We start from the raw sequence: 27,124 nt of genomic DNA on the forward strand, positions 1-27,124 counted from the left end.
GTTGGGAGCCTACTTGTGGAATTTCTGACTTGCTTCCCTGTGCTTCTGAAGACCCAGTAGCCAATGTTTGAAATGACATTGGTTGTTATTGTTGTTGTTGTTGTTGTTGTTGTTGTTGTTGTTGTTGTTGTTATTATTATTATTTTTAATACCCTGCCCATCTGACTGGGTTATTAAAAATACAATAAAACATCAAACATTAAAAACTTCCCTAAACAGGGCTGCCTTCAGATGTCTTCTAAAAGTCAGATAGTTGTTTATTTCTTTGACCTCTGATGGGAGGGCATTCCACAGGGCGGGCGCCACTACCAAGAAGGCCCTCTGCCTGGTTCCTTGTAACTTCACTTCTCGCAGGGAGGGAACTGCCAGAAGGCCCTCGGAGCTGGACCTCAGTGTCTGGGCTGAACAATGGGGGTGGAGACGCTCCTTCAGGTATACTGGGCCGAGGACTTTTAGGGCTTTCAAGGTCAGCACCAACACTTTGAATTGTGCTCGGAAACGTACTGGGAGCCAATGTAGGTCTTTCAAGATTGGTGTTATGTGGTCTCAGCGGCCACTCCCAGTCACCAGTCTAGCTGCTATTTGTAGTTTCAGATTGTATGTGCACGGTGATATATCAGGTGTCAAGAATGCTTCCGAGCCAAGGATTGCACACGGTAGATGGTTAACTCTTTTTGGTCAAAGATAACACAGTCACTTCTACAGGTCTGCATACCCACTCACACCAATTTAGCATCTAGGCAGCTATTTACAGGTCCATGTTGGAGCCACAGACTAGACTTCTGCAACCTTCCTGTTGCGTTGACTGGGAGCTCAGCTCCTTTCTGGAATTCAGAATCCTTGTACCCATTAACTGCCAGTTTGAGAGCCAGTGTGGTGTAGTGGTTAAGAGTGGTAGACTCGTTATCTGGGGAACCGGGTTCGAGTCTCCTCTCTTCCACATGCAGCTGCTGGGTGACCTTGGGCTAGTCACACTTCTCTGAAGTCTCTCGGCCCCACTCACCTCACAGAGTGTTTGTTGTGGGGGGAGGAAGGGAAAGGAGAATGTTAGCCGCTTTGAGACTCCTTAGGGTAGTGAAAAGCGGGATATCAAATCCAAACTCCTCTTCTTCTTCTTCTTCTTCTTCTTCTTCTTCTTCTTCTTCTTCTTCTTCTTCTTCTTCTCTCCCTTCCCTATGCACCTGGCTTCAGTAGGCACATCTTAGTGTTCAAGTAAATCTCCAAAATCTCCAAATCTCAAGTCTACGCTGCCCTGATGTAAAATGTGGTTTTCCTTTGGGTAAATCTACAAAACAAAAAAAATGAAACATATTTTCCAATGGGAAGTACTTTCTTTCCTTTCCTTTTAAAAGCGGTTCAAGTTAAGCCTCTCCTTATTCATTCACAGCTTGATCAGTTTAATTTGGAAAGAGCCGGTTTGCTAGAGAATGAGGAAGCTCTCTGCTATTTAAACCTATCAGGGAATAATTATCGCCCAAGTTGCACACTGATTTGCTATTTAGTGGGTGTGAAGAGCAGCCAACTTCACCACTGGCACAAAAGACGTAAACACACACACACACACACACACACACACACAGAGCGAAATGGTCCCGGCTAATTGTGCCTTCTTGCTTTTGCATCAAATCCCCCATTAAATGAGAAATATTGCGGAGAGTCCCTTTGCAAACACCCTTCCCAATTTGGCAATGACTCTCAGAGGCTGAAAAGTCCTAATGCACTTACTTAATCCCAGCCCGTTTCTTGCCTATTCAGTAATTATGTACACCATATTAATTCAAGGATGGGGAATTCTGGCCTTTTGTTCTTGCCTTATGGGCTCTCCTTAGCTGCGCCCCTCACTGGACCTGCTGCACACCTTCCTTGGTGGTTTTTGCCTGCTTAGAATGTCTCTCTGGATTCTGATAAGGCCTTTTGCTTTTCTGAATGCAGGGTACTGAATGGTCTGTTAGAGTAGGTAGAACCTACTAGCCGGCCAATAAATAAATACATTTCTTATTCTGCCCACTTTTGCCTCTGCTCATACCCACCACTAGCATGCGACCCCTGGAAGGTATCCCTAAAGGGTCGCAAAAGGTTCCCTACCCCTGCATTAAATGATATCTAAGAGGAGGTGTTGGTAGGGATGTGTTGTAATATGGTTGCATCAATGCTGTCCTATCTGTGGCTGGTCAATGGCAACTTGAATTCGTGTACGCCGGCTCCCTCGGCCAGTAAAGCGAGATGAGCGCCGCAACCCCAGAGTCGTCCGCGACTGGACCTATCAGTCAGGGGTACCTTTACCTTTACCTTATACCGCTTAACTACTCTTGTACAGTGTTCAAGAAATACAATACAGAAAAGGTCTGTGGGAATGTTCAGTGAGAGCCAGTGTGGTGTAGTGGTTAAGAACGTTAGACTCATAATCTGGTGAACCGGGTTCGCGTCCCCGCTCCTCCACATGCAGCTGCTGGGTGACCTTGGGCTAGTCACACTTCTTTAAAGTCTCTCAGCCCCACTCACCTCACAGAGTGTTTGTTGTGGGGGAGAAAAGGAAAGGAGATTGTTAGCCGCTTTGAGACTCCTTCGGGTAGTGATAAAGCGGGATATCAAATCCAAACTCTTCTTCTTCAGGGTGGCAGGAGAGGACATATTGTTTACTAATATCCTTCCTAACCTGTGCTAGCAAGTTCCTTTATGTAGCAGACTTACATTCCCCTTTTACATGCGCAGCAGATAGCTGGCTGCAGGCTTGGGCGAGCCTCTCACTATTATACAATTCAATCTGTCTCAGATTGAATTGTACATTCCTGGTAAGTTCCCTTGAATTCCTCTTAAAAAGAATAAAGACGTCAAAACCTTATTCAAAGTCAATAAAAGAAGTTTTTTTTTTTTATAAGAATTTATTGACATTTTTACTTATAACAACATACAACCTTAACCACACCTACATTTATACACATACAAAACAAATACAATTACACATCTAATACAAGAATTGCCATGATTTTTCTTCTTAATTAGACATCTCAAAAAAAAAATTTCTTTTTCCAATCTTGACAGTTGACTTCCCCTGCCTTTTCACCTTCGAGTTTATATCCATAATCTACTTTTTAACCTCTTCATTTAAAAAATTAAACTTAATTATATATATAAAGTAAAACATTCATCTTAATCTTCATCTTAATCTTAATCGTCTTAATCTATAAACTTAAACCACTTAAATTGACTTTATTTATACTACATCCTCATAAATCCTCACAAATCATCCTCATCAAATCTATCTCTTCTATCCTTTGAACTGCTGCTAATAACATACAAACTTGAAATATCTCTTTTCATGTTCAAACAAATAATAAAACAAACTATTGTTGACAGTGTTCACCCTCCGATTTCAAAATACCATAACAGATTGCTTTAAATTTTACTTAATACTTCACCCCACACCCCCTCTGTCCATTCTTCTTCTCCTGATGGCATCAGCACTGAACTTCCATGCAACTTCCCTCTCCAAACGTCCACAGATCCAGGCACAGTCCAAAGCTCTCCTTGCCACGAGCTCCGAGGTATCCATCTCTTCCTCTCTCAGCTTCTCCGGTTCTTTGTAACATTCCTTTTCTTCTTGTAAATACCTTAATTCTCTGTCCCTGGCCCCCGAGCTCACACCTCGGGGACTGGATATAGCAAATCTTGACATCGCCTTGGGGCTGCCACCCCCAAAAAGCGAATTTCTTCTCCGAAGTAGCTCACTCATTTCTTTCCATCTTTCCATCCACCCTCTCAGCTCTTTGACAAGATTTTCTTCCAAAGTGTCAAAAGTTTTGTAAGCCTCCTCTGTGGGCAGTTGGTTCCATTTCAGACCCCCACACAAGACTTTGACTTTTCTGCAAAGTAATTCCACATTCAAGGCAGTGAGCCTTTGTTCATCTGTTAGTCCAGAGTTCAATACCAGTTCAAGGACGAAACCCAACATACTGGCAGAGGAGGAGGAAGTGGGTATCATATTTCTTCTCCTGTCTCTTTGTTCGTCGCCATTTTCCTAAGCTGGAGCGCAAACACCGCAACTTTAAATGGAGATATTTTCCGCTAGTTAGCTTCCCAAGAAAAAAGTTTGCCAGTCTCATGTATCGATTTTAAATACTTTGTAACCAGTTCTGTGGCAGCAATCCCTCAAATTGGTTAATTTCTTAGGCTCGAAGGGAGGGAGGCAGGCTGCCTTTCTCCTTCCCCCCGGATCGCTCCAAAAACACGATTTCTGCCAAGATTATTTACTCACGACCACCGGGTTCCTTTAGCTCCATTCTTCACAGGTAGAACTTAGACGCTCACCGCGGGCTTTGCCGCCGCATTTGCATCCCGGTTGGGGCATATCCCCGTAAGCCCGGCTCCGTTGTCCCTTCACCCCCACTCCCCCTTTACAGGGGGGGCAGGGGAAGGGTTCGGAGCCTCCGCGGGCGCAGCCGGGGAGCCCAGGGTGCGGGACGCTCTTCCCGCACCCCAACCGGAGCCGCGCGCTGCGGTAGCGCGGCTCCTAACCCCCGGGATGGACAAGGCGCTTCGGACCCGAAGCAGCCTTCGACCACCCGGCGATGGCGTCGCCGCCGGAAGTCCCAAAGTCAATAAAAGAAGTTTACTCACATCAGTTCATAGTTGAATTCCTGATGGCAGACTGAGTTACAAATATGTACGTGTGGATCTACCCCCATTTAGGGGAATAATCCCAATGCTTCTGCTAGCTGAGAGCTAGCAGAGCACTCCTAGCTCAAAAGCTGGTCAAAGGAAGAAGGAAGTCAAAAAGAAGAAGTGTGCTGTGTGACTCGTCCTTTTGTTTACCTGGACAGGTTAGGTCACGCTCACCTTCTATCACATGCAAAAGGAAGGATGCTCCAGCCAGGAGGAACAGGAAGTTTTGACTGGCTGGACCAAACATTCCCTTGCATGTCTTCTCTAGCATTACAAGGAATGTTGTACTTGACTGCTTCTCATTAACCACATCCCACAAGGTCAACATTGGTTAAAAATATAAGCCAGTTGACCTATGTCTTGCTTGGGTTCTACAAGATGTGGACCCTTACATAACCCTACAGGTTGCTAGATTCCTAACAGCCATTATTTCGTATAAGAGACGAAATGGGATGTTAGCTGATTAATGAGATTATAAATATGTTTTCCAAAATGAAATTAGTCACTGATTTTAGTTTTATGCTTAAATTTTAACTTTAAAACTTCTCTGAGATTTGCTTTTATGGAAATGTTAATATTGGTCCTTGTGAGTTGTGTTTTTATTTGCGGCTTGTACGGTGCCGTTGTTTTATTTGATTCTCTTTTATTTGTTCTGTTTTGTATTGTAAGATGGGCGCAAATGCCGAATAAACATCTATCTATCTATCTATCTATCTATCTATCTATCTATCTATCTATCAGAGTTCAATTAAAACGCTGCTGACAGAGGCAGATTTAGGGCAACACGATTGGTTCCATTGCCCTGGGTGCCAAGCCTAGGGGGCACCACAACTATGACATAGTGAATGGAGCAGAGCAGAAGATGAGAGGCAGTGGGGGGGGGCATGCACCAAATTTGGGACTCACACAGGGCAGCGCTGAAATTTGAAAGAGCAAAGTCTGCCCTGCTGCTGGAATTTTTAAAAAGTATTCAGTAGGCACTATGAATTTAACAGGGTTGGGGGGTATCTCTGACCTCAACTGGAAGGGGAGCACATGAAATTTGGCCCACGTTATTCAATGCATAGCTCCTGGTGGATCCAAGCTGTGCATCTGAGACGTGGGAGACCACTGACAGTGACTTCCTCTAAGATCTCAGTGGTTGGACAGGAATATAAGGGATCTGGCAGTCACGGAGGCATCCTGGACCGAAGTTGTTAAGGACCTTGTAAATTAATACAACAAACGTGGCTGGTGCCGTATGAACAGCCAATGAAAGCTTTTGAGATCCAGAGTTACATGCTGGCAATAGTGTGCTCCCTTCAACAATGCAGCTGCTGTATTTTGCACCAGCTGGAGCCCAATTGTCTTCCACTGCTTGTTGAGAAAGTTCCTTCAGGCTGCCATGAGTCTCCAGGAGAAGACTCAGCTAAAGCATCTCAGGTGGCAGTATTAGGAAAGGCCTTTGTATCCTGGAGAGCTGCTTCGAGGCAAGGAACATGATACTGGGCTCCATAGACCTAGGAATAGGGAAGGCATTCAATCCAGTTTGCATTTAAAGGCAAAGGTACCCCATTCACACTTTCTGAAACAATACGAAAACAGAAGTGCCGCCAACCTCCAAAATGCACTCGTTTTTGAGTTTTGCAATGCAATGCTCCAGCCAAGTAATGTATACGAAAATACATATTATTGGTGTAAATTGTGCATCAAATTGAACGATGAATGAATGAATGAATGAATGATAGAATCCATAGTGTTGGAAGGGACCCTGGTAGCACCTGATTTCTCGCATCACCAGTGGATTGGACTAGATCAGTGATGGGAACCTTTTCCAGGCTGAAGATCACTTCCGGAGGCAGCAGGGCAGCGGTGGGTAGCGACAGAGGTAAAAGTGGGTGGAGCAACAAATGTGGCGTTTGTGGGATGTAATCCACTGGGAGCAGTCAAATACAACATTCCTTGTTTTCCTAGAGTGGACATGCAAGGGAGTGTTTGGTCCAGCCTGTCAAAACTTCCTGTTCCTCCTGGCCTGGAGCATCCTTCTTTGCATGTGACTAGTGTGTGGGCGTGACCTTTCCAGACCTGGTAAAAGGACAAGGCATGCTGCCTCTCTCCCTCTCTCTCTCCCTCTCTCTCTCTCTCTCTTTTCCATCTTCCTTTCGTCCTGCAAACTTTCCGGTCTGCTAACTGCCGTCACTAGGTGAACCCACATATGGGTAGACCTGTTTGTACATGCTTGTAACTTTAAGCCTTAAGCCTGCCTTCAGGTATCAAACTGTGCTCTGCCTGATTGTGTGTAAACTTTCTTTTTATCGCTTATGAATAGGACTGTGGCATCTTTATTCTTTTAGGAGGGATTCAAGGGGTCTTACCAGGAAAATATTAGAACACATTTCAATCTGGACAAGCCAGATTGAATTGCGTATCGTCTTAAGAAACTCACACGAGCTTGCAACTAGTTTTCTGCTGTGTAAAGGGGAATGCACTCTGCTAAGTAAAGAAACATGCTAACGCAAGTTAGGAGGGATATTAATAAACAATGTATCCTCTCCTTCCACCCTGAACATTTCCACAACGTTTACCTCTAGGAGGTGACATTCCAGCCATGCTGAAGTCACAAGGTTTCTACATGCACACTTCCATCCAAGGAAGCAAGAGGCATCATTTGAGGCTGAGGACACGTTCCAGTTAGGTGCAAACACTTAACAAGGGTGTGGAGGAAGACTAGTAAGGAATGTGGCCTGTGGAGAGTGCCAAGGGCCAGGTGAAGAAGCCCGGAGGGCCACATTCATTCCTTAGAGCAAGGTTTCTCAAACTTGGGTCTCCAGCTGTCATTGGACTGCAACTCCTGTCATGCCTAGCCAGCAAGACCTGAGATCAGGGATGGTGGGAATTGTAGTCCCAAAACAGCTGGAGACCCAAGTTTGGGAAACGCCATCTTAGAGCTACCCCATCCCTTGACTGGATGATTTTCCAACTCTGGGATTCCGTAAGGATGAAAGCTATCTCTCCAGTATGTTGGGCCCAGCTGGTTTCAGGCTTAGCTCATGAGAGAGAAGGAAAGAAAACTTTTTGGAAAAGTCCTAAGCATCTCGCCCCTCCTGGGATTGGTTAATTTTCTCGGCTCTCTCTGCAATTAGTCTGCCTAGCCTTTTTCTTCTCCCTTAAAAAAAGAGACAAGCACTGATTTGTGGTTTGGGGGAAATGATGCAGAAGGCAGTGGAATAATAATAAAAAAAGAAAACTCCGGTGGGAATTCGAAGTGCAATGCCATCTGCCTTCATTATGAGCAGTCAGAGGGAATTACACGCTATCTCCCAGTGGTGGAGAAATCTGATAAACAGATAAATTTCATGGTAAAGTTGGACCCTCTGGCAGATGTTAGTTGACCACTGAGAAGAAGGGAAAGGCAGAGATTGGAGCCACCTAGAAATGGCTTATTGGGTGAAGGAATATTGCATATTGGGGCCATGTTTTAGCAAGGGAGAGAATGCCTCAGGTTGACTCCCTCCAGCTTGTCAAGAGTTAAGATTCCTTTCCCCCCAACAACCACCATTTTTCATCCAATTATTACCGGGGCAGCAACCTTTAATCAATTGATTAACCAGCTCCGGTTGATTAATTGTTGGGGGCTAATAAGAGCAAATTTGAACCAATTGGGCTGCAAGCTTAAGGAGATGAGAAGTGATTTGGTCCCATTGTGCTACTGCCACAAGGAATTAGAGGAAAGAATGTGCTGAAATAAAGGTGGCCCAAGGGTGTTGAGTCTGATGGGGTAAACTAGCTAGCCGCTATTCTGGATGGGCTTTCTGATGGGTGATGGACAGGTCCTGTGTCTGCCTCCTGATGAGTGGGTGCTGGTGTTCCTACCAGTCAATCAGGAAAGAGAGAGAGGTATTTAAGTTAGATGCTAACGGTTAAAACCACATGTTTAATCATGGTGGCAGTCTCTGCTTGCATAATTGCAGGGGGTGGACTGGATGGCTCTTGAGATTCCTCCCAACTCAGGATTCCTTCCAACTGCCCCCACCTTTTGACAGCCCCAGATTGCTCCAGGGGAGATCTGGGGCTCCCTTGACTCACCTTGGAAAATCCTGAATCAGCTTGAATTGATGGATGATCTGGGATTTGCCCAGACTGGGTGCACAGCCGGTAAAGTTCTCAAATGAGTGGAGGGTTAGGACAGCGAAATTAGGGATGGAATTATTTTATTTCCAATAGCTGATGTTGTGAACCATCATGGTGAACCGTCATGGTGTTCGTCTTGCAGGTATTTCAGGTCAGCCTAGAAATGTCATAAACTTTACAAACTTGTGTTTCATGGCCCTATTGTCTGCCACCTTTTCTTCTATACCATTCTCCTGTGTGTATCTACCTTAGGTGCTGGGCTATTAATTTTCCTACCACAATAAATCTGCTCCTCCTTAAGACTCCTTTTTGCTTTTTGCTGTGAGAGATTCTGGCCCTTGCGTTGGGCTGGGGGTGGCCTATTCTTTCTCTTCTACTTTGTTGTCGAGCATGAAATTTGGGATTTTGCAGTTTCCGTCCTGTGAACAATCAGAACATTTTCAGAGCAGAAAACCCCGAAGGTGTGTGCCAATTAAAGCTAATGCACACCTGCTCAACGAGAGGAGAAAAAACCTAATTTATTTTTGGGTGAGCTGCTCTTACATTATGTTCCTTTGAGATGTCTGCTTTCATGAACTTCACACGCTAAAGCCAGAACGATTTGAGGCCTTGCGGGAACAAGTCCCAAAGAACTGCACAGCGCCTGTGCTCTTGTAAGCCTTGTAGTTAATGCAAATGATGGCAGTAGAGGGTGCATTTACACACCCAGTACTTGGGCTAATATATATCTGTGGTTGGCGATCAGCTATCCATGGGTTCTGCTTAAAAACATGCATAATCTCTGCTTGGGATCCTGCTTCTTTCCTCCCCTTTGGTTGATGTTCTGCATCTTGTAATGCTAGTCTTTTGTCAATAGGTGCCGCTAGAGTTCTGCACCTAGAATGCTGGCCTTAATACTTGTTCTTCATGATTGAGAAGGACCAACTGTTGTAGTTCTTAAGCAGGAGAGCAAATGTAATGAACCAACAATTTGGGAGGTGGGAAGGAGCCAGAAAAAAGAGTATTTGCATCAGCTGACCTTTCCACCAGAAAAGTAATGACAAAAAGTAGTAGGCTCTGTTACAATGAAAGACTCGTACGGAATGCAGATAATGGAAACGAAAACTTGTGAGGCTCTAGCCCGGGGTCAGCAAACTTTTTCAGCAGGGGGACAGTCCACTGTCCCTCAGACCTTGCAGAGAACCGGACTATATTTTGAAGAAAAAAATATGAACAAATTCCTATGCCCCACCAATAACGCAGAGATGCATTTTAAATAAAAGGACACATTCTATTCATGTAAAAGCATGCTGATTCCCGGACCATCTGTGGGCCGTGGGCCAGATTTAGAAGGCGATTGGGCCAGATCCGGCCCCCGGGTCTTAGTTTGCCTACCCATGTTCTAGCCATAGCTGGGCAATCAGAACCCGCATGTGGTTAAAACAGCATGAGGAGGACCACACTAGCTCTGCCCAAGTGTTCCTGTCCCCCCACTACAAGTTGGAGGGCTGGATATAAGCAGTGTGGAACTTTCTCTACTGGAGTGGGCTCCCTGCACAACCTTCGTCTTCCGCACGGAGAGAAGGCTTCCTGCAATAGAAGTCCTATCTTCTCAATATGCAGGAGGGGATGAAGCCATGAATGGGAATGTAGCCGAGAAGATGGTACCAATGGATTCCTTCCTTCCTCTCCCTTTCATAGAATGAGGCTCAAACAGCTGGGCTTGGGGCTGAATGATCAAAATATGGTTGACTTTAGCCATCTGGCAATGAGGTGGCAACAATTTCACTAGGGAGAACTGCCACCCGCTTGGTTGTGTTCTGGTTCGATGTTGGAGCCTACGAGGAAAGATGCAAAGTTGGAAGACCACAAAAAGCTCCAAGGGAGCTACATGATCCCAAAAAAGGTTGGGAGCAGGCCTTCTGTGCTGCTGTCTCTAGGCTCCACCCCCTTGAGAACCTAAAAGAGTCAACCCTCTGTCCTGAAGAGGGACACCCCTCATATATTCCTCATATGTACCACAGCCTCCCTCCTGGTGCACTCCTGAACTGGTGATGTGCAGAAGGAGGCATCTCCTTATTCAGATGAAGGGGGTCTTGTTTAGGTCTTGGTACTGGCCCTATGGGACGCGGGTGGCGCTGTGGGTTAAACCACAGAGCCTAGGGCTTGCCGATCAGAAGGTCAGCGGTTCGAATCCCCGTGACGGGGTGAGCTCCCGTTGCTCTGTTCCAGCTCCTGCCAACCTAGCAGTTCGAAAGCACATCAAAGCGCAAGTAGATAAATAGGTACCACTCTGGCGGGAAGGTAAACGGCGGTTCGCCAGAAGCGGCTTAGTCATGCTTGCCACATGACCCGGAAGCTGTACACCGGCTCCTTCGGCCAGTAAAGCGAGATGAGTGCTGCAACCCCAGAGTCATCCGTGACTGGACCTAATGGTCAGGGGTCCCTTTACCTTTACCTTTTACTGGCCCTATAGACCTTTGTGGCCTTGTAGACTGTATAGGGTCCTCTGGAGCTTCTTGTCCAACCACCTCAGGCCCACTGGTCTCCCTGCCTTCCACAGTCACCTCTGAGCCCCAGACCCAGCTCCTTATCTGGTGTCCCTGCATCCTCTGATTCAGTGTCCAGATCACTGACAGATAAATGGGTCGTGACACCTGTTCCCCACAAAAAAAGGACCCAACATCCCCTCACTGGTTTATATGAATCATCCTGTAAAACACTGCTTTCCCCCCAGCTGCCAAGCCTTTCACGATCTCGGATGAGTCACATAGGGGAGCCCACCCGATCAGAGATCACACAATATGTGGGAAGATGCCACGATGTCACACGGCCAATCAGACTGGGCTGCCTGATACCATCACCGAGTGCAAGCCTGGGAAATTGAGTGCAGGGACTCACATTCTCAAAGGGGAATGTGGTTTTTCATCGCTGCTGGATATTTTATGTGGGGGGCCAGGGGGGAAGGGAACTAGTTTTGACTCAAATGATGAATGAGAGAGTTTGGGTATGTTTAGCATGGATAAGAGGAGACTAAGAGGAGATTTGATAGCCAGCTTCAGATATCTTAAGGACCGTCACATGGAAGATGGAGCAAGCTTGTTTTCTCCTGCTCCAGAGGGGAGGGCCTGAACCAATGGCTTCAAGTTACAAGAAAGGCAGAAACTGCCTCAGCCCCTAGGAGTCGGCGGCTATGCCCAACACTCCTATACAGATCCTGTTTTTGCTGATAAAGAGTTAATTCCAACTCGCTCCGTGCAATTTACTGCTGGCTTGCTTCTGTCACATCCAGTATCATTTTAGTAGAGAGAGCCATGCTCATGGACAGAAATTCGTAAAGGAGTAAAACGGCTCAATCGGTGTGTAGTTTGACTCCGATTGATGTGTGTGTCATCAATGAAAGGCCTCCGTCCACCATCCGCTCCATGACATCGTTAGTTGTTATTCCTGCATTGCCGGAGGTGGGACTAGATGACCCTTTGAGTACCTTCTAGCTCTGCAGTTTTGTGAAGCCACTTAAAGGTAATGGCTGGTTTCTACAGAAGGTTCCAAATCTCTCAAGTCATCTTGCTTCCAAGAAAGCGAGAGCAAAAGCACGTAATGAGGCTATAGAACAAGGATCCGCAGTGCACACTGAAGGAAACCTTTACACCATGCAATATCCTTTCCCTCCCTTTGAGTAGTCAGATTTCAATTTGAGAGCGAACACGCAGGGCTAAACAGAGGGGCTGTGTTGTTCTGAGAAAGTTAATTGCGCTCAAGACTAAATTGGCACCTGGCGTCCGATAAACGATGAAGTGTTCATTTTATGGTGAATATTAGGGGGGGGGGACGTAGTCTGCGTTTGGAGAGCTGCTAATATAAACTTCTATTGTTGTGTTTGTGTGTGTGTGTATGTGAGAGTTACGCTTCCAAATGTCTGCATCTTCATAGAATCACAGAATTGTAGAGTTGAAAGACATCTCCAGAGTTATCTAATCCAAGCCCCTGAAGTGCAGGAATAACAGCTAATGTTAGGATATCACAGAACTTGGAAAAGCAAAGGAAAAACCCCAACTAAAATGATAAAAGCACAGAGAAACCACCCATGCAAGGAATATGTCTGGTTCTGGGGCCTTTTTAGTCCAGGAGAACAAGATTAAAAGGGGGTACAGTCAAACTTTGATTCTTGAACAACTCCGTTTTCGAACGTTTTGGTTCCTGAATGCTGAAAACCCGCACGTAAATGCTCCGGTTCTTCAACGCTTTTTGGAACCCGAATGTCTGACGCGGCTTCCGTTTTGAGTTTCCCTATTGACGCGGGTGGCGCTGTGGGTTAAACCACAGAGCCTAGGGCTTGCTGATCAGAAGGTTGGTGGTTTGAATCCCTGCAACGGGGTGAACTCCTGTTGCTCGATCCCAGTCCCTGCCCACCTAGCAGTTCGAAAGCACATCAAAGTGCAAGTAGATAAATAGGTACCGCTCTGGCGGGAAGGTAAACGGGGCTTCGGTGCACTTCTCTGGTTCGCCAGAAGCGGCTTAGTCATGCTGGCCACATGACCCAGAAGCTGTATGCCGGCTCCCTAGGCCAGTAAAGCGAGATGAGCGCCGCAACCCCAGAGTCAGACACAACTGGACCTAATGGTCAGGGGTCCCTTTATCTTTACCTATAGAATTGAGGCTTCTGCTTTCAGTTTTTGGTTTCCGAACGCTTTGGAAGTCGAACGGTCTTCTGGAATGGATTACGTTCGAAAACCTAGGTTCCACTGTACATGATATTCCGGCTAAACATTTAGAAGAACTTTCTGATGGTCAAATGGACTCCCTCGGAAGGTGGTGCACTCGCCTTCAATGGAGGCATTCAAACCCCTTTCACAGGTTCTTTAGTTACGATCCCTTTATTGCAAGGCTTTGGACTAGATGAACCTTGGGGGGGGGGGTCCCTTCAACCCTACAGTTCTGTGATTCTAAACCTTACCTACAGATCAGTCTAATATTAACAAACTTCTCCCTTCCTTCCCTCCTTTGTAGGATGTGATGTCCACGTTTTTCCAGTTTGGGGCTTCCATCCAACAGGAAGCCATCATCATGCTAAAATTCATGCAATACTACGACTGGCACGTCTTCTCCTTGGTAACCAGCACTTTCCCTGGCTACCGAGACTTCATCAGCTTTATCAAGTACACTGTGGAGAACAGTTTTGTGGGCTGGGACATGCAAAACATCATTACCCTCGACACGCCCATCGGTGATGCCAAGACAACAATTCAGCTAAAGAAGATCCACTCCTCTGTCATCTTGCTTTACTGCTCGAAGGACGAAGCTGTTTACATCCTGGAGGAGGCCCGTTCCTTAGGCTTGACCGGTTATGACTTCTTCTGGATTGTCCCCAGCTTGGTTAGTGGGAACATGGAAATTACTCCTAAAGAGTTCCCTGCGGGGCTGATTTCGGTGTCCTATGATGAGTGGGACTACCCGTTGGATGCCCGGGTACGCGATGGCCTTGGGGTTATTGCTACGGCTGCAGCAGCCATGTTGGAAAAGTATTCATTCATCCCCGAGACAAAGACGAGTTGCTACGGACAGCAGGAGAACAGCGACCGGCCATCTCACAGGCTGCACAAGTAAGGCTTCCTCTGCTCATTTGTTCTTTTAAAAATTGTAATACCTGCAGCTTTTGAGATCAGGGGGTGGGGGAGCTTATCGGTGTAGATCAAGGGTGAGGAATTGGTGGCCCTTCAGATGTTGTTGGACTGCAGCTGTCACCATTGGATTGTTGTAATGCGTTCTACGTGGGGCTGCCCTTGAAGAAAACTCAGAAACGTTCGTCGGTACAAAATGTGGCAGCCAGATTGCTGGCTGCGGTTCTCTTTGGATCTCATGTAACCCCTGTTTCAAAGTAATAATAATAATAATAATAATAATAATAATAATAATAATAATTTGTTATTTATACCCCGCCCATCCAGCTGGGTTTCCTGAGCTCCTCTGAGTGGCTCACAACAGATTAAAAACAGAATAGAACACCAAACATCGAAACCTTCCCTAAACAGGGCTGCCTTCAGAAGTCTTCTAAAAGTCATATTGTTGTTTATTTCCTTGACATCTGATGAGAGGCCGTTCCACAGGGAGGGCGCCACCACCAAGAAGGCCCTCTGCATGGTTCCCTGTAACCTCACTTCTCGCAGGGAGGGAACCGGCAGAAGGCCCTCGGAGGTGGACCTCAGTGTCCGGGCAGAATGATGGGGGTGGAGACGCTCCTTCAGGCCTATGCACTGGGCATAGGCCATTTAGGGCTTTAAAGGTCAACACCAACACTTTGAATTGTGCTCGGAAACACCTGCACTAGTTGCCATTTCACCTCAATTCAAGGTGCTCACATCAGTCTTTAAAGGCCTTTAAAGGCCTAAAGGACTTAGGCCCCAAATACCCAAAAGACCACCTCCTTCCCTACAGATCTTCTTGGATGTTAAGATTACCAAAGGTGGGGTGTCTCTTGGTAGTTCCTCTGCCCTCAGAACCTTTGAGTGGTGGCAGCCTGGGAGAGGGTCTTCTCTGTGGTGGCCCCTCATTTGCAGAACTCCCTCCCCACAGAGGTGTGCCTGGCACCCTCATTAGACAGCTTCCGGGGAATGCTGAAGACACCCCTCTTTACCTTGGCTCATGGCCCTCAAGGTGCATATTTTTAGGATCCACCTTATTTCTGTAATTTTTATGTTGCTTTAAACTGCTTTTAATATTGTGTTTTAATTGCTGTAGCCCAGCTTGAGACCTTAGGGTGAAGGGCGAGTAATAGATTGTATAATAATAATAATAATAATAATAATAATAATAATCCTTGACCATTGGCAGTGGAGGTTGGGGCTTATGGGAAGAAGAAGAAGAGTTTGGATTTGATATCCCGCTTTATCACTACCCAGAGGAGTCTCAAAGCGGCTAACATTCTCCTTTCCCTTCCTCCGCCACAACAAACACTCAAGTTTCGTTACCCAATGAGGCAGCTTGAGGAACGAGCTACCAACCCATTGTCTGTACAGCGCCACAACAGGAGATGGCCAAAGGGTGATATTGCAAGCCCTTGTTTGAAATGCTTGTAAACCTTTCTCTTGTGGAGCTGTGGGGATGCAGACTCTAACTTGGTTTGTCCTTCTCTTTGCATCATAGGAGACATAATTGAAATAAGTCTCTCACTTTATGAAATGTTGTTAGGGGAATTTAGAGTTTTTGGGTACAATTATTTTTAATGGCCAACTGCTCTGATAGTCAAGGATCTGTCGCTGCAGCTGAAGCACATAATGAGCACACTGAGAAAGGGAAACAGTGTATTCATGAAATGAGTAGCTGCTCGATGAGTCAAAGTTGCGTTAATTTAGGGCTGTTCCAAGTGACCTGTTTATGGAGCATTCATTGTGATTTGTTTGCGGTGAGATCAGAGGATGTTGGGTATTTATTGAGCATTCATTGTGATGTGTTTGGAGAGAACTTAAATGATGTGTCAAAGCAAGTGATATCATAGAATCATAGAATCCTAGAGTTGGAAGAGACCACAAGGGCCATCCAGTCCAACCCCCTGCCAAGCAGGAAACACCATCAAAGCATTCCTGACAGATGGCTGTCAAGCCTCTGCTTAAAGACCTCCAAAGAAGGAGACTCCACCACACTCCTTGGTAGCAAATTCCACTGCCAAACAGCTTTCACTGTCAGGAAGTTCTTCCTAATGTTTAGGTGGAATCTTCTTTCTTGTAGTTTCAATCCATTGCTCTGTGTCCGCTTCTCTGGAGCAGCAGAAAACAACCTTTCACCCCCCTGTATATGACATCCTTTTATATATTTGAACATATCCCGTGCTTTCCAGTGCATTTCCCCTTCACTTTCTTTACAGCAAAAAGTCCAGTCTTTTGGGAAGTAGATTTGTTGTGCAAGACTCTAATTGTGCAGCATTGACTGGGGTGTGATTGAATTCTACCCCCCAAATAACAATTGCCTAGAAATGCCCTTAGTCTCAGGTCACCACACCACATATTTAAAGCACATTTATACCACTTTAACAGTCATGACTCCACAACCCCAAGAATCATGGGAACTTTAGTTCACTCTCCAAAAAGTTATAATTCTCAGCACCCTTAATAAACTACATTTTCCAGGAAATCATGCAATTTAAATATATGATGTGGGTGTGACCTCTGCTAATGGTTGCGAGGTCCCCAAACCACCCCTCAAATAAAACACACTTCACACCAGAATATAAGTTTAAGGTTTTTGGCATTATTTTGGCCACAACTTTATTGAATACAAAATAAGTGAGTGGTTGCTTAGGCATTGGTTAACACTATCTGTCCCTCTGGGGACAGAACTGACATCCACCCGCCTGTGGAGTCAGTATAGGGGAAAACACTTTGGGGAGAGAATGAGCGCCCGTTCTCCCCTAATGCTCCCAGGGGCTCTTGCGTGGGCCCTGGCCCCCGACTGGGGGATACGGACAAGCATGGCAAGCCCCTGGATTCCTTTAACAGAATTCCCCTCGCAGCAGCAGCATTGAAGGGGCAACCACAGCCAACCTGCCCCTTCGCAGCATTGGAGGGGCAGCCACAGCCAACCCTGCCCCTCCACCAACCAATTCATAACCAATGCCTAACCGCCAACCGTACAAGTTGTGACTAATGGAGAGCCAGTTTGGTGTAGTGGTTAGGAGCGGCAGACTCGTAATCTGGGGAACCGGGTTCGTGTCTGCACTCCTCCACATGCAGCTGCTGGGTGACCTTGGGCTAGTCACACTTCTCTGAAGTCTCTCAGCCCCACTCACCTCACAGAGTGTTTGTTGTGGGGGAGGAAGGGAAAGGAGAATGTTAGCCGCTTTGAGACTCCTTCGGGTAGTAAAAAGCGGGATATCAAATCCAAACTCTTCTTCTTCTTCTTCTTCTAATTTGCTACGCAGTAGGCGAAAACCAGATGGCACCAGCCAATCAGCCAGTCATTTATAGGCTCTGGACTGTCCATCAACAAATTGCAACATATGAATCTCTCCAACAACACCCAGAGCCCCATAGTTGAGGCCATCCAGACTAACCTGCCCAACAACAGAGGGGTGGCTTGTTAGCCCCCACCGCAACACGTGCTCTCCATGAAGGAGAACACGCTATATCAAACCACTTAGATCCTTCCTCCCCCTCGCTTTTCCTGAATGGCACATATTTTTTTCATAAAGTTTCATTTCTTTTCAAACAAGAAGCCTTGCTTTCCTGCTCCTACTGAGAGTCAGATATCGATCATGCCCTTTTCCAGACTCTGTTATTATTTGCGTTGCTGAAAGGGAACAAGACCTTGAAAACAATTGTTCACATAAGTTGTGACAGTGTAAGGCAGGTCCACACAATTGTTGGGTTGACTGTTTGGAGAAGTTTGGCTTTTGCCTCAAAAACAGTGATTGCAGGGGGCGCCCCTGAAAAACCCCCACAATTGACCCTACCTCTTCTCGTGACTGCAAGGCGTGCTAAAATAAATAAATAAATAAATAAATAAATAAATAAATAAATAAATAATATATTTATACCCCACCCAGCTCTCACTGTCAGGAAGTTCTTCCTAATGTTTAGGTGGAATCTTCTTTCTTGTAGTTTGAATCCATTGCCCCGTGTCCGCTTCTCTGGGGCAGCAGAAAACAACCTTTCACCCTCCTCTATATGACATCCTTTTATATATTTGAACATGGCTATCATATCACCCCTTAACCTTCTCTTCTCCAGGCTAAACATACCCAGCTCCCTAAGCCGTTCCTCATAAGGCATTGTTTCCAGGCCTTTGGCCATTTGGGTTGCCTTCCTCTGGACACGTTCCAGCTTGTCAGTATCCTTCTTGAAGTGTGGTGCCCAGAACTGGACACAGTTTCCCCAGCCACTCTGGGCGATGCAATAGATTATTTAATAGTCTATTAAACATTAAAAGCTTCCCTAAACAGGGCTGCCTTCAGATGTCTTCTAAAAGTCTGGTAGTTGTTGTTCTCTTTGACATCTGGTGGGAGGGTGTTACAAAGGGCGGGTGCCACTACCAAGAAGGCCCTCTGCCTGGATCCCTGTAACCTCACTTCTCGCAGGGAGGGAACCGCCAGAAGGCCCTCAGAGCTGGACCTCAGTGTCCAGGCTGAACGATGGGGGTGGAGACGCTCCTTCAGGTATACTGTAAAATGGTATATTGGCTGTGATTCTCCCCTTGTTTGACTTCACCCCAGGAGGTCAACTCCATTGCATCTCAAGAGAGACAGAGGCCAACAGCAGCAACCAAATTTCTCCTGAGACCCCAGAGAAATAAATTATTAAAACCTGTATTCTCGTACATACACCACAACTTATAACAGTGCACATCTGTAAAACACATTATTTTTATGTGTCCCACAAGTTAAACCTTTGGAACGGGTCTTTGATATTCTGGAGAATTTGCAAATGAAATGAAGGTCCGCCATTCTCCCGCAAAGGTTTCTTTATGCTTTGTTCCTCTTGCCAGTCTTCATTTGTGAGTCAATTTCCCTCCACAAGGGCAATACATCATACTCTCTTGTACCAAGCATGCAAGTTCGCAATTTTTAAGTCCTTCTAGAATGTGGCCATCGCCGTACATGCAGCTATTAAGAGAAATCCAATTAGTAGTTTATCCACCAAGTCCTGATTCTCATTTAAATACAGATTCAGTTACACAAACTCTGGAGACTTTGTGAAATGCTGATGTGTAATTTTACTCATCTCATTAAACCCTTGTTCCCCAGAATTTACCACCTTGGGGCATGTCCACCACAAGTCCCTATAGCTGCCTCTGTCCCCACACCCTCGCCATCACATAAATGACATTGTGTTTATGCAAATATGAAAGCTGCCTATTCCAGAAGCTGCAGTGAGTGTAGAATCATATAATCATTGGAAGAGACCACAAGGGCCATCCAGTCCAACCCCCTGCCAAGCAGGAAACACCATCAAAGCATTCCTGACAGATGGCTGTCAAGCCTCCGCTTAAAGACCTCCAAAGAAGGAGAATCCACCACACTCCTTGGCATCAAATTCCACTGCCGAACAGCTCTCACTGTCAGGAAGTTCTTCCTAATGTTTAGGTGGAATCTTCTTTCTTGTCGTTTGAATCCATTGCCCTGTGTCCGCTTCTCTGGAGCAGCAGAAAACAACCTTTCCCCCTCCTCTACATGACATCCTTTTATATATTTGAACATGGCTATCATATCACACCTTAACCTTCTCTTCTCCAGGCTAAACATACCCAGCTCCCTAAGCCGTTCCTCATAAGGCATCGTTTCCAGGCCTTTGACCATTTTGGTTGCCCTCCTCTGGACACGTTCCAGCTTGTCAGTATCCTTCGTGGACTGTGGTGCCCAGAACTGGACACAGTATTCCAGGTGATGTCTGACCAGAGCGGAATACAGTGGTACTATTACTTCCCTTGATCTAGATGCTATACTCCTATTGATGCAGCCCATAGAATAGAAGGAAGCAGCTAAGATGCTCATGGGAAGAGGTTACTGGCAACATGTTGCTCTTTCGCTCAGAGAGCTCCTGATTTGTTGCCTGTCCGGGTTCAAAACTTATTTATTATTGTGTAAATTCTGTAAAATGTTATACCCAATTTCCCCCCCCCCACATTTATATCATAACGATAAATGCACTATATAACCACAGATAAGTTACATTTACATAGACTTTCAGCTCCTGTAGAAACATATCCATAAATATTCACCTAATCAAAAAAACCGCAATATCCTACTGCTCCCCAGTATAACATAGATCATCATATTGCTACAATACATTTTGTTCTTCCTATTATTAAACACCTTAATCTATGCTCCTGGATCATAACTTATTTTAAGATGTTCGGCTTCCCTCAAACAATGAATATCGGTTTGCTGAATCCTGTACTTTGCTGTTCTACAGGAGAAGAGCAAACTTAATTTCTCAATGCACTTGTTTTCTCATTGCCTATCCTGCTAGATGAGGGACGCAGGTGGCGCTGTGGTCTAAACCACAGAGCCTCGGGCTTGCCGATCAGAAAGTCGGCAGTTCGAATCCCCACGATGGGGTGAGCTCCCGTTGATCATTCCCAGCTACTGCCCACCTAGCAGTTTGAAAGCACGTCAAAGTGCAAGTAGATAAATAGGTACCACTCTGGCAGGAAGGTAAACGGAGTTTTCGTGCACTGCCCTGGTTCGCCAGAAGTGGCTTAGTCATGCTGGCCACATGACCCGGAAGCTGTCTTTGGACAAACGCCAGCTCCCTCGGCCTATAAAGCGAGATGAACACACAACCCCAGAGTCGTCCGCGACTGAACCTAACGGTCAGGGGTACCTTTACCTTTATCCTGCTAGATGAAGCCAGAGGGGCTGGCTTGTAAAAAAATTTATTTCCCTTTGAGAAATAAAATATTGCACTTTAAGATTTCATCACCACCTTCCCATCAGATAGGCTTCTCCTGTTGGATAAAGTTGGAATAAGGTGATTCCAGCTTGGAAGAAAAATGAATAACTCTCGCCATCTTTCCTAACGGCACTCATTCAAACACATCCAGTGGTTTCACAGGGGCCGAGTGAAGCTAGGAAACAGACTCTGCGGAGACCTCTCACCCTTTGCTAAAGCCATCTGGGTATGCTTCTGCTTCCACAGGCCTTGCATTACTGATCGCGCCCAAGATAGCTTTGATACGGACCACATTTCATTAATGACTCTAATCCCTTGCACCTTAAATAATTTGGTTGAGCAGGGACCGAGATCTTAATTAGAGCAACTCTCATTTCACGCATGGCTGCCTTTCGACGGGCTTACCTGCCGGAACCGGCTCGCAATGCCACTTGCAAATATTTGGCTTCCTGCTTTCTTAAAAAACAAACTATAATGCTTTAAAAGGTTGACGTTGCATATTCCGGAAACACCGGGACAGATCAGGGGGTCTGAGATGGGCACATGTGGAACCCTCCTGCCTCTCCCCCTCCCCCAATGCCAGTAGTTGGCAGAGCCAGAGGGAAAAGTAGGCATGGCCATTTCACACAGTAAAAGCCAGAGAGATCTATATATATGTGTGCGCACACATTTCTTTATCCAAGCAAGCAAGCAGCATTACAGAGCAGGGACGTGTTCCAGGCAAGCAAGAGCGCTCAGGAAAGGTGCGGAGGAGAGGGGAGACCCCTGAGGGCCATTTCGAGAGGTCTAGAGGGCCACATATACCCAGCCTCTGTTTTCAAGGCAATTCCATAAGGAGTAAACCAATAGTGACATTATGACACCCTGTTTGCATACATACTGGTGTTACACACAACTCAACCCAATCCCCAAGAGGTGAGAGACTCTGGGGATCTCAGCATCTACCGAGGGTTCGGTTCTTTGGAATGAAGGTGAGATATACTCGGAGTCAAGTGTGAATTTCATGCTTTTTATTCAGCTCATAGTAGCAAGGAATGAGTCTTTCCTCAAAATGTCTGCTATATATACATTATTTACACAATGGGCCCCACGTGATTGGCTAATTCTGGGCTACTCCTGTAGGCCAATCAGGTTGCGTATTCACTTCCTCCAGGAGCCTGATTGGCTGCTCTTGCAGGCCAATCAGGTCTCTGGTTCACTTCCACCTGGAGCTGGATTGGGTGGCTCCTGCGGGCCAATCAGACTGCTACATTCTGGATCCTATTGTTCTCGGACCAATCAGACTGCTGCATTCTGGATCCTATTGTTCTAGGATTCAGCTCAGTGCCTAACAGAAGGTGAGTGGCGATGTCTTCAGGATGTATGGTTTTATTGACACACATATATACAACCTGAGCATAGGGCAGAGGGGCTCACAGCATCAACCCCCGAACAGATCTTGCTTCTCCATTAGTCTCCCAGGAAGCCTTGAGCCCAGCCCAGGGCATGGCGTGGCCCTCTCTCCCCGGCTTCCAGCATCAGTCCATCTCTTTCTCACAACTCTCCTATTCAAAGGTCCCCTTAGCTTATTGTTCTACACCAGACTCTCCGTGCTCATGAAGCCCTGTCACCTCTCTAGCATCCAACACCTCCTCTTCCAAGTCTTTCCTCTCTTTTCCCTCTGACCACTCATCGTCGTCTCACCACCACTCCCTGGGCTCTGAGCCTTCTTCCCTTGGTCGTTCCCCAGCTGGTTCCTTCCACCATTCCTCTGTGTCCAACCAGACTATGATATTGGCTTCCTCCAGGTCTAAACAATCCCATGGAGAGACCAATCAGTAGCCAGACAGCAGGAGCAGACCAGAATGTGCAGGCCTAGTTTTGAGCACATCCAGAGCTGGGCCCCAAATCTTCTGCCCTTGGGTGTCATCTGGGGCAGCATGCAGAGTTTACAGTTACTAGGTAAAGGTAAAGGGACCCCTTACCATTAGGTCCAGATGTGTCCAACTCTGGGGTTGCTGTGCTCATCTCGCGTTACTGGCCGAGGGAGCCGACATACAGGTTCCGGGTCATGTGGCCAGCATGACAAAGCCACTTCTGACGAACCAGAGCAGCGCATGGAAATGCTGTTTACCTTCCCGCTGGAGTGGTACCTATTTATCTACTTGCATTTTGATATGATTTCGAACTGCTAGGTTGGCAGGAGCTGGGACTGAGCAATGGGAGCTCACCCCGTTGCGGGGATTCGAACCGCCGACCTTTTGATCAGCAAGCCCTAGGTTCTGTGGTTTAACCCACAGCGCCACCCACGTCCCTAGCAGTTACTAGAGGTGGCGGCTATTACAAGGTGGCTGTTGCTGATTATCTGTTAATGGAGATCTCCGATTACACTTAAAACAACAGCAGCAGCAAGAGCAGCAACAGTTCATCCATCAAAATGCTTGCATGCACTGCCATCGCAGGAAGCAGACTTAATTGCGTGTGGCTTCATTCCCCAGCATTGTGTTTTCAAGGCTGCCTTGCAAGTTATTATTATTATTATTTTGCACTGCAGACGTCAATACATATGTCAGGGACAAGGGGGGAATGGCATAATGAGAGATGGCATGCCAAAGGCTCCATTTGTGACTTTTTTTTTCAATATCTGGATGCACGTGAGTTAAAGGAGCAGTTCGTGTTACAGATTCATTTTCTCAGTGGCTAATAACCCCGATCGCTGTGTTCTACCTTCACTGTCGGAGGCAGTGCACTTGTGAATACTGGTTGCAGAAAACCTAGGGGAGGGGAGAGCAGCCGTGAGCATCCCCCTCTAGGGAGGAAGGCTGCAGCTCTGAGGTTTCTTATTTTAGAAAAAAAGGGCGAGTAAGAGGAAGCACAATAGGAGTTTACAAAAGTATACCTGGCATGGAGGGAATGGATAGAGGAATGTTTGCCTCCCAATCATAGAATCATAGAGTTGGAAGAGACCACAAGGGCCATTCAGTCCAACCCCCTGCCAAGCAGGAAACACCATCAAAGCATTCTTGACAGATGGCTGTCAAGCCTCCGCTTAAAGACCTCCAAAGAAGGAGACTCCACCACACTCCTTGGCAGCAAATTCCACTGTCAAACAGCTCTCACTGTCAGGAAGTTCTTCCTAATGTTTAGGTGGAATCTTCTTTCTTGTAGTTTGAATCCATTGCCCCGTGTCCGCTTCTCTGGAGCAGCAGAAAAAACCTTTCTCCCTCCTCTATATGACATCCTTTTATATATTTGAACATGGCTATCATATCACCCCTTAACCTTCTCTTCTCCAGGCTAAACATGCCCAGCTCCCTAAGCCGTTCCTCATAAGGCATCGTTTCCAGGCCTTTGACCATTTTGGTTGCCCTCCTCTGGACACGTTCCAGCTTGTCAGTATCCTTCTTGAACTGTGGTGCCCAGAACTGGACACAGTATTCCAGGTGAGGTCTGACCAGAGCGGAATACAGTGGTACTATTACTTCCCTTGATCTGGATGCTATACTCCTATTGATGCAGCCCAGAATTGCATTGGCTTTTTTAGCTGCTGCATCACACTGTTGACTCATGTCAAGTTTATGGTCTCCCAAGACTCCTAGATCCTTTTCACATGTACTGCTCACAAGCTAGGTGTCAGCCATCCTGTATTTGTGCCTTTCATTTTCATTCCTCCTTGTAGGTTTTCCACAGGCATGTGGTTGGCCACTGTGAGAACAGGATGCCGGATTAGATGGGCCACCGGCCTGATCCAGTAGCCTTCTCTTATGTTCTAAATTATATAGTTAAAGCTATGGTTTTCCCAGTAGTAATGTATGGAAGTGAGAGCTGGACCATAAATAAGACTGACCAAAGAAGAATGGATGCTTTTGAATTATGGTGCTGGAGGAGATTCTTGAGAGTCCCATGGACTGCAAAAAGATCAAACTTATCCATCCTTAAAGAAATCAGCCCTGAGTGCTCACTGGAAGGACAGATCCTGAAGTTGAGTCTCCAGTACTTTGGCCACCTCATGAGAAGAGAAGACTCCCTGGAAAAGACCCTGATGTTGGGAAAGATGGGGGGGCACAAGGAGAAGGGGACGACAGAGGATGAGATGGTTGGAAAGTGTTCTCGAAGCTACCAACATGAGTTTGGCCAAACTGCGGGAGGCAGTGGAGGATAGGGGTGCCTGGCGTGCTCTGGTCCATGGGGTCACGAAGAGTCAGACACAACTGAATGACTGAACAACATAAATGTTCTAAATTACTCTCTCTCTATTCCCCCCCCCCAATGCACAGGCCTATGTGCATGATAGGAAGGTCATAGCTCTGCGGTGGAGCATCTGCAGAAGGTCTGAAGTTCAGTCCCTGGCATCTCCAGTGTTGCTGGTTTTGTGGCCACTCAGAGTAGACAATATGGAGCAGAACGAAATGGAGCATAAAACGATGCGTTGTTTTTTCGTTTGTTCATTTATTTAATTTCTACGTTGCCCTTCATCTGAGGATCACAGCGTGGTTTGCAATATAAAACCACAAGAATGCATACCATAGTAACATGGTGTGGAGAAAGCAGACAGTTTTTCTCTAATAATACTAAAGCCCAGAGTCATTCAATGAAGCTGAATTTTGCATGATTCAGTTCATCCAAAAAGGGCATCATTCTTCTATGTGATTTAGCAGACAGCTCATATAAAAACTGCGGACAGTAGGAGCTATCTTAGGCCATGTTCACACCATATATTGAAAGTGCTATGGTACCACTTTAAACAGCCACAGCTTCCCTTAAAGAACTGTGGGAGCTGTAGTTTGTTAAGGGTACTGAGAGTTGTGAGGAATCCCCCTATTCCTCTCACAGAGTTGCAGTTCCAAGAGCACCATGCAAAGAGGGGTTGGCTGTGAAACTGCTCAGCCTCCTTATTCAGCTCTGATTTCATTTCATGTCTCCTGACCACACCACTGCCCAGTCATGACCAGTGCCCATGGGGACTGGTTGGGCGGAAGGCAGGGAGCCCCACAGTAGGTGGCGCCAGAGAGCCAACAGCAGGCAGAGCCAACTCAGTCTAGTTCTGTCTCCTCCCTCCTCCCTGCTGATTTCTACAAGGGCAACACTGAGGTTGAGGAAGTGGAGGAAGAAGCTGACAGCGAGGGCCCCCCCTTGGACTGGGTGTAAGTAAGATGGCAGACAAGCAGGGAAAGACTGAGGGCAAACTGTGGTTGGTGGAGCAGTGCCCCATTTGCCCGAATAGAGACGCCTCCACTGTTCCTCTCCAGCCCTGCACCACTTCCAGTGTGGTGTAGTGGTTAAAAGCGGTAGACTCGTAATCTGGGGAACCGGGTTCGTGTCTCCACTCCTCCACATGCAGCTGCTGGGTGACCTTGGGCTAGTCACACTTCTCTGAAGTCTCTCAGCCCCACTCACCTCACAGAGTGTTTGTTGTGGGGAAGGAAGGGAAAGGAGAATGTTAGCCGCTTGGAGACTCCTTCGGGTAGTGAAAAGCGGGATATCAAATCCAAACTCTTCTTCTTCTTCCTTCTTGACTGCTTTTACCGGGCTGGCATGTTTCTTGTCTCCTGGTTGCTTGATTGCCTGGGAGTCATTTTGGATTCACAGCTGTCCATGGAGGCGCAGGTTAATTCTGTGTCCAGGGCAGCTGTCTACCAGCTCCATCTGGTATGCAGGCTGAGACCCTACCTGCCTGCCGACTGTCTCACCAGAGCCGTGCATGCTCTAGTTATCTTCCGTTTGGACTACTGCAATGCGCTCTATGTGGGGCTACCTTTGAAGGTGACCCGGAAGCTACAACTAATCCAGAATGCAGCAGCTAGACTGGTGACTGGGAGCGGCCGCCGAGACCACATAACACCGGTCCTGAAAGAACTACATTGGCTCCCAGTACGTTTCTGAGCACAATTCAAAGTGCTGGTGCTGACCTTTAAAGCCCTAAACGGCCTTGACCCAGTATACCTGAAGGAGCGTCTCCACACACCCCTGCCTTGACACGACTCATTTTTTTTTCAAAACAAAGCAAGCCC

At 46.5% G+C, this 27,124-nt stretch overlaps 1 protein-coding gene across 2 annotated transcripts in view; it reads left to right on the forward strand.

The window, feature by feature from the left end:
• Positions 1 to 388: 388 nt before the first annotated feature.
• LOC117056892 (glutamate receptor ionotropic, NMDA 2A-like) overlaps positions 389 to 27,124 on the forward strand; it is a 91,678-nt gene continuing 64,942 nt past the window's right edge. For both annotated transcript variants that reach the window (XM_033167587.1, XM_033167586.1), the window contains exons 1-2: positions 389 to 432; positions 13,762 to 14,354. In XM_033167587.1, the coding sequence (XP_033023478.1) occupies positions 409 to 432; positions 13,762 to 14,354 (617 nt within the window). In that variant the 5' untranslated portion in view covers positions 389 to 408. The remainder of the gene's footprint in view (positions 433 to 13,761; positions 14,355 to 27,124) is intronic.

The sequence above is a fragment of the Lacerta agilis genome, chromosome 13 (genome assembly GCF_009819535.1).
Source record: "Lacerta agilis isolate rLacAgi1 chromosome 13, rLacAgi1.pri, whole genome shotgun sequence".
Lineage (NCBI taxonomy): Eukaryota > Metazoa > Chordata > Lepidosauria > Squamata > Lacertidae > Lacerta > Lacerta agilis.